We start from the raw sequence: 16,999 nt of genomic DNA on the forward strand, positions 1-16,999 counted from the left end.
TGGATCAACTTGTGTGTCTATGGGGTGCCCCCTGCCCCCGTATATAAAGGAGTGGAGGAGGGGGGCCGGCCCTCTCTATGGCGCGCCCTAGGGGAGTCCTACTCCCACCGGGAGTAGGATTTCCCCTTTCCTAGTCCAACTAGGAGTCCTTCCATGTAGTAGGAGTAGGAGACAAGGAAGGGGAAGAGGGAAGAGAAGGAAGGAGGGGGCGCAGCCCCTCCCCCTAGTCCAATTCGGACTAGGCCTTGGGGGGGCGCACGGTCTGCCTCTCCCTCTCCCCTAAAGCCCAATAAGGCCCATATACTTCTTCTCCCGTATTCTCGTAACTCCCCGGTACTCCGAAAAATACCCGAACCACTCGGAACCTTTCCGATGTCCGAATATAGTCGTCCAATATATCGATCTTTACGTCTCGACCATTTCGAGACTCCTCGTCATGTCCCCGATCTCATCCGGGACTCCGAACTCCTTCGGTACATCAAAACTCATAAACTCATAATATAACTGTCATCGAAACCTTAAGCGTGCGGACCCTACGGGTTCGAGAACAATGTAGACATGACCGAGACACGTCTCCGGTCAATAACCAATAGCGGAACCTAGATGCTCATATTGGCTCCTACATATTCTATGAAGATCTTTATCGGTCAGACCGCATAACAACATACGTTGTTCCCTTTGTCATTGGTATGTTACTTGCCCGAGATTCGATCGTCGGTATCTCAATACCTAGTTCAATCTCGTTACTGGCAAGTCTCTTTACTCGTTCCGTAATACATCATTCCGCAACTAACTCATTAGTTGCAATGCTTGCAAGGCTTAAGTGATGTGCATTACCGAGAGGGCCCAGAGATACCTCTCCGACGATCGGAGTGACAAATCCTAATCTTGAAATACGCCAACCCAACATGTACCTTCGGAGACACCTGTAGAGCTCCTTTATAATCCACCCAGTTACGTTGTGACGTTTGGTAGCACACAAAGTGTTCCTCCGGTAAACGGGAGTTGCATAATCTCATAGTCAGAGGAACATGTATAAGTCATGAAGAAAGCAATAGCAACATACTAAACGATCAAGTGCTAAGCTAACGGAATGGGTCATGTCAATCAGATCATTCATCTAATGATGTGATCCCGTTAATCAAATAACAACTCTTTGTCCATGGTTAGGAAACATAACCATCTTTGATTAACGAGCTAGTCAAGTAGAGGCATACTATTGACACTCTGTTTGTCTATGTATTCACACATGTATTATGTTTCCGGTTAATACAATTCTAGCATGAATAATAAACATTTATCATGAAATAAGAAAATAAATAATAACTTTATTATTGCCTCTAGGGCATATTTTCTTCAGAAAACCACAACATGACACAATTAGTTAAGGGACAACTATGCAAAAACCACAAAAAGTTTCCTCTCCTTACAAAAGTAGCATTAGCGAGGATGCAAGTGAGCTAAAATTGTTGTGAGGATTTGCTTCATTTTCAATAAGATGGAGCAAATCAGCGAGCCTTGATCTAAGTTTTGCATGTGTGATGTTTTCTAGACATTATAATTGAATTTTTTAAAGTAAGCAAATACAACACGAGCGATCAAAGGGCATCTCCAACGCTGACTACTACCGGACACTGCAAATTTATGTTTTTATGTCCGGACGTGATCCTTGGACATGATGCGGGAGAGTCATCCAAGGCTATTCACAAATTAATCCAGTTGGGAAAAGAGAGGGGGACTACATGGTGGCTTTTTGCTGGTCAAGTGGATGTCCAGACTCCTGCATAGGTCCCCAGTTTGGAAGAAACCGGATGTGCGGACTACTTCGTCGACTGACGGGGTCCCATTGAATTAAAGTTGACAAAAATAGTCTGCATAATACAATCTAAACATACACGGAAGATTTGAGGATCTTCTTTGAAGATGCCCTAGTTTTCCCATGCCAACCATGCTATGAACCGAGCCGAAATAACCGGGTGGGCATGTGCAACACCCCTTCCTTCCTTATGGGTCGATGCACCTCCGGGTGCTATTGATAAATTTTTAGCAAACGGTGTCAACATTATTTCAGTTTAACAAAGCTAGCCATGAAGGTTTTCTCGTCAAAAAATAAAAATTATAAAATGAACCGAGCAGAAATAGCGAAATTTACAAGGACCCCACGTTCCCACCAGTGCCAAGGGAAACCGGCTTCCCCCAGCAAATTTGTATTGCGCCATCGCTGTTCACGTTCATGTTTCACCAAACGGCCAGTATGTTATTTGCGAGAAAGAAACTGTCAGCATGTCACACCAAGCACGATAAAACATTAGGCCTCAGAAGACGTCAAATGCGCATGGTCCATTTAAAAGCCACTCGCATCATGGGAACAAGGAAAAGAGAGCGTGTCGGACTAAGAAATCCCAAAATAATGCCGGCTCGTCGTTGTTATTCTCGTGCACCATTCCAGGCCGACTGGCGGTTCGAGTGCCGCTTTCACCGGACGTTCGGTCCGGTCCGGTGAGCGTCACGCCAAGCTGCGTAGGTACACGTATACGTACGCGTCTAAACTCGACGACCGTTGATCAGATTAGATTAGATCACGCCGCGTGCGTCTCCGGCCGGCCGCTGGGTGACGGTGACACTGGTCTGGTACGCGGCTCGACTGATTTGTTTATTGGGCAGGTACAGTGGTTAGCTGGCTGGCCTTGGGCCATGCGTGTCGTGTGCCTAGCTTAGGGTGGCTGTTGACCGTCCATCGGAAATCAGATCAGACCCACCGACCGGACCGGACCGGACGAGGCGTAACTGTGGCGGGGTCAGATCCACCGGCACTGTACCGATCCGGTCGCCATTTTGGCTCCTTCAAGCCAGATCGAGGCACGTACGGCGGGTCGGTCTCGCTCTCACGCGTCGGTTCACCGGCCACGTCGTACCGCTCGATTTCAGCCTCTAATTTTTCTTCAGATTCAGAAAAAGTAAATGTGGTGTTTCTTTCTTGAAAAGAGGTGATCTTTACGGCAAAATTTCGTGTTTTGACACATTTCTGAAACTTAATCAAGATCTGACCCTTGTTTGATTTTTTTTCTAGATCTGACCATTTTGCTATTGTCAGGGGCCATGGCGGTAGGTGTAACAGACTATCACCAGGGACCTTGGCGGTAGGAAACAACCCTACCGCCAAACAGGCTGGCGATGGCTGTACAACCCTACCGCAAAGGTGCTCGGCGGTAGGCGCGAACACGCACTGTGTTCAATACTTAAGAGAAATTTACGGTAGGGCATGCAACCATACCGCTGGCGGTAGGCTGTTACACCCTACCGCCATGGACCCTGACGGTAGCGAAAGGGTCAGATGTCGTTTTTTTTTCAAACTAGAGTCAGATCTCGATTTAGTTTCAGAAAAGGGTCAAAACACGAAATTTTGCCTCGAGGCGAGGTCGACTGCACACACGATGGGTCGGTCTCGCTCTCACGCGCCGCTCGATTTCAGCTTCTAATTTTTCTTCAAATTCAGAAAAAATAGCAAATGTGACGTTTCTTTCTCCAGAAGAGGTGATCTTTGCATGGTGGAGACTAGTATAGAATCAGCCTTTTAAGTGAGATCATGAGATCAACTCAAACATTTCATATTTAGACAATTCAAAACAATCTGAAAAAGAATGTACAACATACCTGCGAGGTATGTCTACAACTAAAAAAAAACCCGGCTCATTGCAGTTAGAGATTCAAAAAGACAAATTCAATCTTATTGATCTCACCTAAGGATAGATCCTATACAAGTCTTCCCCATCTTTGGGTCCCCATGCCTTGTTTAGGGAGGGATTCTGGGTGTGCGTTTGGCACACTGGGGCCGTGATGGATTGACAAGCGCTCAAGGCTGCAGGGATCAGGGAGCGTGCTGCTGCGGATAAACGGCGGCGGCGCTTAGCAGAAAGTGGAACTGAGCAAAGCGGGAGAGCATATGCCCGATGCGCGCACGGTGAGATCCGCAAATGGGATGCCTGCATGTGGCTTGCACGTGACGTGAGTGCCGTCCCTCGAGGCGTGAATGTTTTCTTTTTCTTACTGAATGGACTGAGCGCAGCGCAGAGATCAGTTTGGGAACGACGGCGGCGCTTAGCAGAAAATGGAACCGATGAAAGCGTGAGAGCGTCCATTCATGCACGGCAAAACACGAAAGCGGCATGGCTGCACGTAAGCGTCGGTCATCAATGCCTGAAGTACACCTGCTAGTTTAGTCAACCCAGCTAGCAAAAAGACACCAATTAAAGTGAGCCGTAACTCTGCTCGAAGCAAAACACATGTACTCTAGCCGTCTTTTTTACTCGGCGTATTAGATTTCTCCAAAGTTTTACTCCGCGTATTAGATTTCTTCAAAGTCAAACTCTTTAAACTTTGACCAAACTTATATTAAAACACATGAACATCTACAATATCAAATAAGTATAATATGAAAGTACATCTCATAAAGGATCTAATGATAATGAATTTGTGTTGTGAATATCAATAATATTTTGTATAAACTTGGTCAAACTTTGAAGAGTTTAACTTCGAACAAAACTAATACACGGAGTAAAAAAAAATGGAGGGAGTATTGTTTTTTCAAGACACCGTTCACAGTGTACGCACACTGCCCTGGCTGAAAGATAATCCGCATGAATGAGTCACAAAATCATTAGATATAGGGTAATGATCTGTGATGTGCTAAGGGTACGTAACACCACTCTCATAACCATTCAACTGGTTGGTTGATAGAAATTCACCTCTTTTTTGAATAAAGGAAGGGTTTCTTCTAATGAATAAAGGAAGAGTTTTGAAAGAAAGAGAGCTAACTTATATCAAAACATCAGAGGAAATATATTGTTCATAGAAGGATTTGAGAGAAAGAGTTTCATGGAGAACACTAACAAATGAGTGCGCTAATTGCCAACCGTTACGGTTTTAAGCGTAACTATAAAATACCCGCACCACCCCTTTTAATTACATGCATGCATGTATTAGAATGACTTTCTCTCTTCCAGGCACACTCCTTGGACTAATTATATGTATGCACACAATAGAGAAAAAAATTGATGCCATCCTAAATTGTTCCTATTTAAAAATTCAAAATATTTTTTTACTTGATCTGTTTCGACGGCTCTTTTGGGTTAAAAGTCAGCATGCCTGGGCTACGTAAGTTATCACGTCTATGATACATAATTTACCATGTTGTTTGCACAAAAGTTACACTGGCATAAAGATGGTTCCTCCAACCATCTCCCCACATGCACATGCATGCATGCATTAGAGAACAAAAACTGATGTCATCCTAAATTCTTCCTATTTGAAAAATCAAAATATTTTCTACTCAAACCTTCGGTTCGATTGAACATTCATTTCACTAAAATCCGCTGCGACAAGACCTTCAAAACTATATTGCATGTTGATATGTTTCGATGTCTTTTTCGGTCACAAGTTACCACGTTTGGGCTAGTAAGTTACCATGCCTACGGGATACAGTGTGCATATTAACATGATCTTCAACAACTTCTTCCTCTGGGTAAGAAAAATAACCATTGGCGTTTGTGCGTAAGTTACCATCCCTGCGGTGTACAAACTACTTATGCACACTTTGACCAAGACCAACATTAACAAAAACTCTTGGTAATAATTTTATTTGTATCAACGTTAACAGTATAGTCTTTTTTATTATTTAAAATAGGTCATCATACTATGTTGTAATTGTGTTATTGCAACAGAGACTCCTTAGTTGTGTTCTGCCTGACCAAATGGATCGATATGGTAAAATGAGTATTATTATCTGTCCTGATACCGACTTATGGTCGATATAATCGACGCCAGAAAAAGATGGACGCCTCGGGTGGAAGGATTATTTTGCGAGTACAAAATGTCAGTTGGAGACAGACTGATCTTCGTGATCCACTGTGGAGGTGATGAGGTTCTCCTCTTTATTACACCCATGCCCACACAATCTATTTAATCTCAAACATCCGAAGAAGAGTATTTCTGCCCTGCTGCTGTACTTTTTGTTCATGCTCGACCACTCCTGCTCCTGATGTGAGATACTTTTGGTAACGACGTGCCGATGTACAAAATATTTGTTCTATGCCTGAACTTTAATTGGTATATTATTCTGTGATCATATTTTCTCGTCCATGCTTTATTACAGAGTTAATATATCATTTTGTAGTTCAGTACAATGAGACATATGAAAAAAAAATCAATAAACTATAATACGAGCATCTCAACTCATAACCCATACAAATTTGATTCTAATATGCTCAAAACTCTACCATGGCAGAAAAACCCGAAACTACATTTTGAAACCCACTGCAACATTTTTTTATCCTTTCTATAACCCGTGAAACATTTTTGTGACACTAAAAATCGTCGCAGAATATGCTCATGCCTAGTGACGGCCAAATGCTTTACCTAAAATCAAACCAAAATGTCACCAAAGTTGCCGAGGGCACTGCTCCAAGAGGAAATCAACTCGTGACGGTTCCAGTCGCAAAAAATCATCTTAGGTGACTTTTTCCCATCACAAAATAGCACACGATTTGTAGTGTCATCAAGGGATCCAAGCTGAGGCGGACAGACCCATCGGGACGCTGTCACCACCCTCTGCACCACGTCTACACCCTTATTTAATTACATGATTCACGGGAAGCGACGTAGTTCCCCCAACCTCCATAGAGGGGAGGGGAACCAGCGGATCCGTTGACGGTAGTAGGGGAAGGCAGAAGTCCCCCCTAGAGCACTATATCAAGGGAGTGAGGCAGGAAGTTGAAGTTTACTCTAGGTAAGGACATCTCCAATGGGGTAACTCAAATGAGACAAATCAAAACGTATGCATACACAGATACGAGAGCCGGTCATCCAACCCAATGCAGCAAATATAAGGATATATGACATTTAAATTAGCATACGGTTTATTTTTACATAACAAAATGTATCTTAGTCTAAATCATAGCCGGTTGTGGGCACGCCCGTGTCCCACCTCCTACTCCTCGCCAGAGTCCGCCGCATGACTGTGGACGCTGTTGATAGAGGCGAGGTCGACAATCGACGTGGGGCAGAGCTGCGGACGTTACCATCGTTCCCGTTCGCGATCGCCTATGCCGCATCCGTGTCCACCTCTACGGCGTTCTCCTCGAACAAGCGGCCGCGCTCCTCCGCGTTGATGCGGAGCCGACCACGGATGGGGCAGACACCGGACATGGACTCGTACAATGACCGCTGCTTATGCACCATGCCCGAATTCCCCACCGTTATGGCCACCACGGCCACCTCCTTTGGCAGCTCGCCGGCGAACTGGCCCGCCCTCCGCTCCTCTGCGGTGTGGTAAAATCTTGGCGTGGAAGTACAACGAGAAACAGACATTCCCGGCGCTCTTCCCGGGATCCAGGGCCAAATTCGTTCCCGGGATCATGTCCGGTGTCCTACTGTCACCCCTGTACCGGACGTCGGGAATGCTTGAAGCTTTCCTACTGTAATGTCGTACGGGCACTGCACAGATGCCACCCCCAATAATAAATGGACAACGTGCTCCTGCCCCAACGCCAAGGGAACATGTGGTTGTAGGGCACCCGGGCGTTCATCCGTCACAGCAGAAATGAATACCTGCCACCTCACAGCTGACACTCACTGTAATAGCCCCACGGTTTGATGGTACCACCACTGTTTTCACTCCTTGTCGGTGCAAACGAGGTTTTGACACCGGCAGAGGTACGAGGATAGAGGTAGAAGACGACGAGAGACAATTTTGAGCCGCTTGGCGCTGGTAAATTCAACGATCTGCCCGTCGGTCCGGCCAGAACCGCCGGCATTTGCTCCCGCGTTCGACGCTCCCACCCACCCCACTCCCCAGTCGGCGGGCCACAAGCGGACGGGGGGAACCCGACCGACGGGGCGCCGTGTGTCTCCCCCTCGCCTCCCGCGTGGCTGCCAATTGCAAGCCAAACTCGCCACGAGCCCAGCGCTCACCCTCACCATCCACTCCACCACCAGCTGCTGAGCAGCGCGGCGCCTTTTGTTTACCGGCCGCTGCTCATAATTGCGTGCCCGCGGCGTTGCTTTTCCCTCCCGGCCCCGGCCGCCCACCCCCCCCCCCTCCCCCCGGCTCTCTTATATCACTCGCCACCGCCGCCCAGCTCGCCCGCTACTGCTCCTAGCTCGCTCCTACCCAAGCCAGCCCGAGCTGTAAAGCACCACCCAGGTACACCTACGCGGCCCGGCGAGATGAAGCTCCCGCTGTCGGCGGGGTCGCCCGACGCGGCGCCCGAGCTGGCCAAGCCGTCGCTGCCGGCGACGTGGCTCATCCTGCACGCGCTCTTCTGCGCCACCTCCATGGCCGTCGGCTTCCGCTTCTCCCGCCTCGTCGTCTTCCTCCTCTTCCTGCCCACGCCGCCCATGAACCCGTCGGCGCACCTCGTCTCCCTCGTCACCCCGCCCGTCATGCTCGCCAGCTCCAACACCACCGCCACCATCACTACTACGACGACCACCACCACCACCGTCACGACGACCACCACGGTGGCTGAGAGCGAGGCCGGCGCCAACGCGCACCACCAGGTCCACCACGGCCCGGTTTTCGTCGGCCGCCACGCCATCCGCGTCCGCAAGTGGCCGCACCCGAACCCCGGCGAGCTTCTCAAGGCCCACAGCATCCTCGCCGCCGTCCAGGAAGCGCAGCGCCGCAGCCGCAACCGGTTGGCCGACCCGCTCAGGCCCGTGATTGCCGTAACCCCGACCACCACCTCCGCGCTCCAGGCGCCGTCGCTCACGTCCCTGGCGCACACCCTCCGCCTCGTCGACGCCCCGCTGCGCTGGATAGTCGTCGAGCCTGGCCACCGCACCGACGCCGTCGCCGCCGTGCTCGCCCGCTCCGGCCTCGACTTCCTCCACCTCGTCGCCTCCGACGGCGCCTCCACCGCGCGCCTGCGAATGCACGCCCTCAGGTACTATCACCATGCTCCTCTGCTCGCTGCACTAGATCTCACCGAGCGCCCATCCCCGTATCCTCGGCTCCTCGCTCACAATTTGGATCTGTCGACCAATTTCAGGGAGGTACGGAAGGAGAAGATGGACGGCGTGGTGGTGTTCGCGGACGAGAACGGCATCCTCCGGACGGAGCTGTTCGACGAGGCGCAGAAGGTCAAGTCCGTGGGCGCCGTGCCCGTGGGCATTCTGGGCGAGGACGAAGGCACCAAGGAGTCCTTCCTGCAGGCGCCGGCCTGCGACGATGCCGGCAAGCTGGTGGGCTACCACGTCTCGGAGGAGACGCTGCTGCCAGCGGCGCGGAGCGACATGCTGCTGTCCACCCGGCTGGAGTGGGCCGGGTTCGTGGTGAACGCGCGGGTGCTCTGGGAGAGCGCATCAGAGCGTCCCGAGTGGGTGCGCGACCTGGACGCCGTGGACGGCGGCGCGCACCTGGACAGCCCGCTGGCGCTGGTCACCGACGCCGGCCAGGTGGAGCCGCTCGCCAGATGCGCCCAGGCGGCGCTGGCGTGGTCGCTCCGGTCAGACGCTCTGCATGAAGTCAAGTTCCCGCATGAGTAAGCCCCCGATCCCCGCCTCCTCCCCGTCTGCTTGCCTGAATTTCACTTCACTCCACATGGCGAAGACGAACGAAACCCGACGAAAATTACAGATTACAGCGTGGTGTGGACGTTGATTAGAGCCTACGTTAGTCGGTCGCGCTCCGAGATCAGATCTAAGATTTGGTTTTGATGGCGCGGCAGACACGGATGTAGTACGTTGGGTCCTGCAGATTGTGGTTGGCCACGATGGATGGCCATGGCGTTCCTGACGGGGCTGCTGGTGGGTGCGTACTGCGTACCATCCCTGGAATCAATTCCTGTTAGCCTTAACCACGTGACGGCCGGACATAATCAGCACCTTTTTGGTGAACAGACCCTGCCTGCCCTGCCCTGCCTTTGGTATAGTAGTATCATACGGAGTATGAGCACTCCAACGGACATGTACAATATAGACTGTGACATGACAGTAGTATATCTCAGTTTCGTGCGGATTTCAGTACATATTTTCAGTTTTCTCACTGTCGTGATCTCGCAAGCGGACGGCACCGAAACCGTCCACGAAGCAAAAAATTAAACTAACACGGTTATTAAAGTAATTTTTTGCTTCGCGAACGGTCACGGATATGCGGATGCCGTCCGCTTGCATCCCTAGCTCCAGCTCTAGCTCATAGCTAGGCCTCCTCCAGCTCTAAGCCCATAGCTTGGCCTCCTCCTGGATGGTGTGAACTAGGTGCACAACGGAAGGCGTCACGCCATCGAAGACACATCCATTGCGATGCTTCCAGAGCCGCCAACCGTAAGCAGAAGAAGCGACGACGAGAGCCCCTTACGCAAGCCCGGAGGGTCAGACCACCCAAGACGCATCGGTGGAACAATGTGTATATGATAAAGAGTACAAGCAAGAGGCATTCCTTTTTGAACACGTATGATCGTAAAAAATGTCGTCTCCCCCATCGTTTTGTGACGTTTACGGTGTAACTCTTAAACCGTTCTTTTAGGAAACTCTTTACTTATTTGATTGGCAAAGGGGATATACCATCACATTCATCTTCCTTTCTTCAAAAGACAATTTTAGGGCCTCTTTGATTCAAAGGATTTTCATAGGATTTTTGAAGGATAAGAATCCTTCGGAATTTTTCCTGCGTTGATCGTTTGATTCGCAGGATTGAATCCCATAGGATTTTTTCCTGTGGATTCATTTGAACTACATTTCATAGGAATTGTAGCATCCACTCCAACCTCTTGGAAGAAATCCTTTATTTTTCCTGTGATACAATCAAACAAACTCAAATCCTATAGGAATCCAATGGGCATGTCATTTCAATCCTACGTTTTCCTATTCCCGTGTTTTTGCAATCCCGCGAATCAAAGAGGCCCTTAGATGCTTCTGCATGCTCACCTAATCTAGCCGTCTTACGCTTTGTGTCAAAGAAATGTGAGCCAGGTCATCCTAAATATCATACCCATCCTTTCGAATAACGTACCATTTCTAGTGATGAAACCTCTTGAAACCCAACTACTAGAACCTGCACAATAAGTCAGATTGGGACGGTTTTACTAGTGTGCAATTCTCTGTGTCAAGACAGACGAGTGTTTTTGGTACTTTAGATTTTCATGTGAAAATAGTTTTCAACAACATTAAAGAGGTGGATCAGTTTTCTCGCTGTTCTGATCGTGCAGAATGGACACCCATGGTACCGTACAATGATAGCACTACCATTCTCTAGAATATCCTATCCTGAAATTCTGCCATGATATTAGGATTTGGTTGATATTAGTGGAACAATGTGTATATGATAAAGAGTACAAGCAAGCGGCATTGCTTAAAAATGTCGCTTCCCCCATTGTTTCGTGATGTTTACGGTGTAACTCTTAACTTATTTATATAGGAAACTCATAACTTGTTCAATCAGCAAAGGGGATATACTATCACATTCATCTTCCTTTCTTCAAAAGACAATTTTAAATGCTTCCACCGTAAATGCTTCCACATGCTCACCTAATCTAGCTGCCTTGCACTTTGCGTCAAAGAGAGTTGAGCCAGGTCATTCTAAATATTCATACCTATCACTTTCGATTAACATACCATTTCTAGTGATGAAACCTCTTGAAACCCAACTAGTGGAATGTGCGCAATAATTCAGTTTTTTTACTGGTTTCTTTGTGTGAAGATAGAAGAGTGTTTTTTGGCACTTCAGATTTTCATTTGAAAGTAGTTTTGGACAACATTAAAGAGGTGGATCAGTTTGCTGGATATGTCATATCACCATGCCATTTTTGCATGAATGAGACACTAGTACCTAACTATCTTCCATTTTGTGCAGGTGGAAATTTGATGCTCCTCTAGTAAGCGCCGCTTCGCGTCAGCAGAGCAGCGTAGTAAATACTGAAGATGGTCACTAGAGCAGCAAAAATTTTGTGGGCAATAGAAATCAGGGCAAAATCAGACTGCTACGGCTCGTCTGATTTGTGTGAGTCTCCTCTGATGCATCCTTGTACCAAGACATCTCAACTCTTGAGTAACATAAGGCAGCTCAGCTTATTTGTTGGGACCCTACAGAAAGTCACAGACCATACATCTGAATCCATGTTCTGTATCATCCTGTAAAAATAGATAAAAAAAGTTTAATTATATGCACCATTCATGGCTTCTCTAATAGTAAGAGTTCTCTTAGGCGCATTGTTTTCGTGTAATATAGGTCAGAGCAGATGGGCTCGCCAAATTGGTCTGTGGTTAAGACATTTGTTTGTGTAATGGTGTGAAATAATAACGATCCAGCTCTCAGTTTTCTAATACTGCCTTTGTCCTACAAGGCGATTTTGCAAGCTATGTTGCTTGCAAAAACGTCTTATATTATGGAACGGAGGAATTACATTCCCCCCCCCCCTTTAAATAGGAGATGGGACGGAGGAAGTACTAGCTAATTTTTTTTAAATAATACAATTTTTATATTAAATTTCAGAAATATTACGCCGTATTTATATTTTTTAAAAATATTATCCAGTTAGCCTACTGCTGGCCGATTGGATCCAATCGGCCTACTGCTGGCCGATAGGCCCCCAGTCAGCCTACTGCCGGCCGATTGGATCCAGTCGGCCCACTGCTGGCCGATTGGCCCCAGTCGGCCCACTGCTGGCCGATTGGCACCCAGTCTGCTTCCTCTAGGCCGACAGCCGACAGGTGCATGCACCCATCTATTTGTTGAATAGTTATTTGAAAAATGTTGAAGAGGTATTTGAAAAAATGTTGATCATGCATATAAAAATGTTAATCAAGCATTTTTAAAAAATGTTGCACAAGTATTTGAAAATGTTGAACAAATATTTGAAAACCGTCGAATAGGTATGTGAATAATGTTGAAGAAGTATTTTAAAAAATGTTGATCATGTATATATAAAAATGTTAATCAAGCATTTGCAACAAATGTTGAACAAGTATTTGAAAAAAATATTGAACAAGTATTTTAAAAAATATTGATCATGTAAATAAAAATGTTGATCATGTATATAAAAATGTTGAACAAGTATTTGAAAAAATTTGAACAAGTATTTTTTTTGAACAAGTATTTAAACAAATAATATAGAAAAAAAGAAAAAAAGAATGAAATAATGGAGAAGACCGGCTCAGTCATCTCTAGTTGGTCGCAATCCCTTTTCTAACCAGCAATTGGAAACTAATGGGGTGGTTAGCTGCTCTGGTGATTGCCATGGAGACCAGACATCGATCCCCAACGCGGCTAATAACTACCCCACCAGCTTCCAGATGTTAAACTTTTTTTCAAATACTTGTTTAACATTTTTTAAATACTTGTTCAACATATTTTAAATACTTGTTCAACATTTTTATATACATGATCAACATTTTTATAAATACTTGTTCAACATTTTTATATACATGATTAATATTTTTTCAAATACTTGTTGAACATTTTTACAAGTACTTGTTCAACATTTTTATATACATGATTAATATTTTTTCAAATACTTTTTCAACATTTTTTAAAATACTTGTTCAACATTTTTTGCAAATGCTTGATTAACATTTTTATATACATGATCAACATTTTTTAAAATGCTTCTTTAATATTTTTCAAATACCTATTCAACATTTTTGAAATATTTGTTCAACATCTTTAAAATACTTGTTTAATATTTTTTAATGCTTGATTAACATTTTTATATGCATGATCAACATTTTTTTCAAATACTTCTTCAACATTTTTCAAATACCTATTTATCAGATAAATGGGTGCATGCACCTGTCGGCCTAGAGGAAGCAGACTGAGTGTCAATCGGCCAGCAGTGGGCCGACTGAGGCCAATCGGCCAGCAGTGGGCCGACTGGATCCAATCAGCCGACAGTGGGCCGACTGGGGGCCAATCGGCCAGCAGCAGGCCGACTGGATCCAATCGGTCAGCAGTAGGCCGATTGGGTAATATTTAAAAAAAATATAATTACGGCGTAATATTTCTAAAATTTAATATAAAAAATGTATTATTTAAAAAAATTCAGCGAAGTACTAAGTGCATTTTTTCTCTTAAAGAGGAGGCAATGCCTGAGTGAAATAGAGAGTAAAATGCACAGAACCACCACTTTAGCGTCCTATTTCTCGTAAAACCATCACTTTACAGAACGTGACACTTTACACCGCGCCGAAATTTTGACAGTGGCAAAAAACACTGAATGCAAAAATGATCCCGTTTTGACGTGGCAGATCACTCGTGTGCCGACAGCGGGGGATGGCGCGCCGCTAACGGCTGTTGATTCGGCTGTCGGAAGCGGCCGACGCGGCTCGGTCGGACGCGAACCCAAGCGCTCTCTCCCTCTCTCTCTCCCCCCTCCCCATCCCACCTCTCGAACTCGAGCGGCATGGCGGCGGCTGGATCTATAGAAGGTGGACTCAGATGCATCGACGACGAGGGGGAAGAGCAGGATGAGCGGATGGGTCCGGATGGCGGCGTGGGAGGGGGTAGTCGTGGCAGGGGGAGGATTGCTGCGGCAGCAGCTTGTTTCGTTCATTTCCGTTCATCGCCGGCAACTGAGTCGTCAGCGGATGTCACCCGCGGGGTGGTGGAGGAGCTACCCACTTCAAAGCGCCCCCCCCCCTACTTGAGCTACATTCAAATCTGGAGCTCTCCCATCCCTGAATAACTAGGGTTTCAGATTTGTAATGCTAGCTGTTTGATACTGTTAGTTCAGTTCATATTAATTTTAGAATGTTGATGTCAACTACTTAATGCTTCTGAAATAATTGAATGTTGCTGCCATATGTTTTACTGAATTCATTCAACTACTGAATGTTGTTGCCATATGTTTTACTGAATTCATTCAACTACTGAATGTTTTCTGAAATAATTAAATGTTGCTGCCATATTTTTTACTGAATGTATTGTAGTGTAATACTGAATTTTGTATTGAATCTGAACAACTAAATGTTGCTGCCCCATTTTGACTGAATGTTATTTAGTACTGAATTTTTAGATGATGAACTAACTGAATGTAGCTGCCCCATTTGTCTACAATTAGGGTTGGAGCTCACATTTGGAATGTGAGTTTCCAATTCTATGGTAGGGATAACTTAGACAGGACAATGGCCAACTCTGAAATCACATACAACACCCTGTTGGCCATTATGGATTTGGAAGGCTTTGGGAGTACAGATTATATTTATTATGTGAAGCAAGAGGGAATTGGCATAGCCAGTTTAGAGTTGCCTGACAGCAATGCAATAGTTCAGGAAATGCTCAAAGAGTTTGACCACAACAGATCTATTAAGTTCATTGTACTTAAAGGAGATGCCCCAACCCCACTTGATGCGAACAGAGCTTCACAAATATGTGAGGAGCAGATCCCCAACGGTAACATAGGTGAGCCCCAAGGGGTTGTCAACACACAACAGAGCATTAACCTCCAGAGATAGGGCAAGTCAAGGTTGCCTTCTGATGATTCAGAGAAAGATGATGATGAAAGTGAAGATGGTCAAGAAGAAAGGGGTTTCAGACTTTCAGTGCTGATTTTATTTGGCAACCTGAGTTTGGTTATGATCCTAGACCATTGGGTGTTGATGAAGAAGAGGTTGAGTTGCTTCATAGATTGGAGCAGCTCAAGTTGCAGAGAGAGGATCCTTGGTACCACTATGAAGGAGACATAGATGTGGATGAGCTTTACGAGCCTGAGGAAGAGGAAATGGATGAAGAAGAGCATGTGGCTTGATACGTCTCCATCGTATCTATACTTTTTTATTGTTTCATGCCAATATTATACAACTTTTACATATTTTTGGCAACATTTTATATGATTTATTGGACTAACATATTGGTCCAGTGCCCAGTGTTCGTTCCTATTTTTTGCATGTTTTTCGCTTTGTAGAATATCCATATCAAACAAAGTCCAAACGCGATAAAAATTTACGGAGAATTATTTTGTAATATTTGTGATTTTTGGGACGTGGAATCAATGCAAACGGGGGCCCACAGCTCCCAAGATACACCAGGGTGCGCCCAGGTGTCTTGTGCCCTCCTCGTACGTCGGTTGAAGCTCTACTTCGGGCGCAAGGAAGCTTATATACAGAAAAAACATGTTAAAATCTCAACGCAATCGGAGTTACGGATCTCCGGATATTTAAGAAACGATTTTCGGCCAGATCTAGGGAACGCGAAATAGAAGAGAACAGAGAGGGAGATCCAATCTCGGAGGGGCTCCCACCCCTCCGCTGCCATGGAGACCATGGACCAGAGGAGGAAATCTCCTCCCATCTAGGGGGAGGCCAAGGAAGAAGAAGAAGAAGAAGAAGAAGAAGAAGAAGAAGAAGAAGAAGAAGAAGGAGGGGGGCTCTCTCCCGGTGGCGCCGGAACACCGTCGGGGCAATCATCGTGTGGCGGCGATCTACTCCAACAACTCTGTCATCTTCACCAACATCTTCATCACCTTCCCCCATCTATATTTAGCGGTCCACTCTCCTGCAACCCACTGTACCCTCTACTTGAACATGGTGCTTTATGCTTCATACTATTATCCAATGATATGTTGCCATCCTATGATGTTTGAGTAGATTTTTGTTATCCTATCGGTAATTGGTGAATTCTTATGGTTGGTTTAATTTGCTTGTGGTTATGTTGCTGTCCTTTGGTGCACATCATATGATAGTACGTGTGGATCACACCATAGGGTTAGTTGTATGTTGATAGGACTATGCATTGGATGGGCAAGGGTGACAACAGCTTCAGCCTAAACATAGAAATTAATACGTACGAGATTGAAGGGGGACCAATATATATCTTAATGCTATGGTTGGGTTTTACCTTAATGAACGTTAGTAGTTGCGGATGCTTGCCAATAGTTCCAATCATAAGTGCATAGAATTCCAAGTAAGGGACGACATGCCAGCAGTGGCCTCTCCCACATACAAACTTGCTATCGATCTAGTAATGTAGTCAATTGCTAAGGGACAATTCCGCAAATCCTACCACCACTAA

General features: G+C 46.1%; 1 protein-coding gene across 1 annotated transcript; it reads left to right on the plus strand.

The window, feature by feature from the left end:
• Positions 1-8,037: 8,037 nt before the first annotated feature.
• On the plus strand, positions 8,038-12,318 carry LOC125540033 (probable glucuronosyltransferase Os04g0650300). Its single transcript, XM_048703603.1, has 3 exons — positions 8,038-8,942; positions 9,048-9,539; positions 11,849-12,318. The coding sequence occupies exons 1-3, from the start codon at positions 8,224-8,226 to the stop codon at positions 11,925-11,927; spliced, it is 1,290 nt and encodes a 429-aa protein (XP_048559560.1). The 5' UTR covers positions 8,038-8,223; the 3' UTR covers positions 11,928-12,318.
• The last annotated feature ends 4,681 nt before the right edge of the window (positions 12,319-16,999 follow it).

This window comes from Triticum urartu, chromosome 2 (assembly GCF_003073215.2).
Source record: "Triticum urartu cultivar G1812 chromosome 2, Tu2.1, whole genome shotgun sequence".
Classification (NCBI taxonomy): Eukaryota; Viridiplantae; Streptophyta; class Magnoliopsida; order Poales; family Poaceae; genus Triticum; species Triticum urartu.

Coding starts and splice junctions, on each gene's coding strand:
- LOC125540033 (XM_048703603.1), top strand. CDS start 8,224: ATGAAGCTCCCGCTGTCGGCGGGGTCGCCCGACGCGGCGCCCGAGCTG. Junction 8,943..9,047: donor CTGCGAATGCACGCCCTCAG/GTACTATCACCA, acceptor GACCAATTTCAG/GGAGGTACGGAAGGAGAAGA. Junction 9,540..11,848: donor GAAGTCAAGTTCCCGCATGA/GTAAGCCCCCGA, acceptor CATTTTGTGCAG/GTGGAAATTTGATGCTCCTC.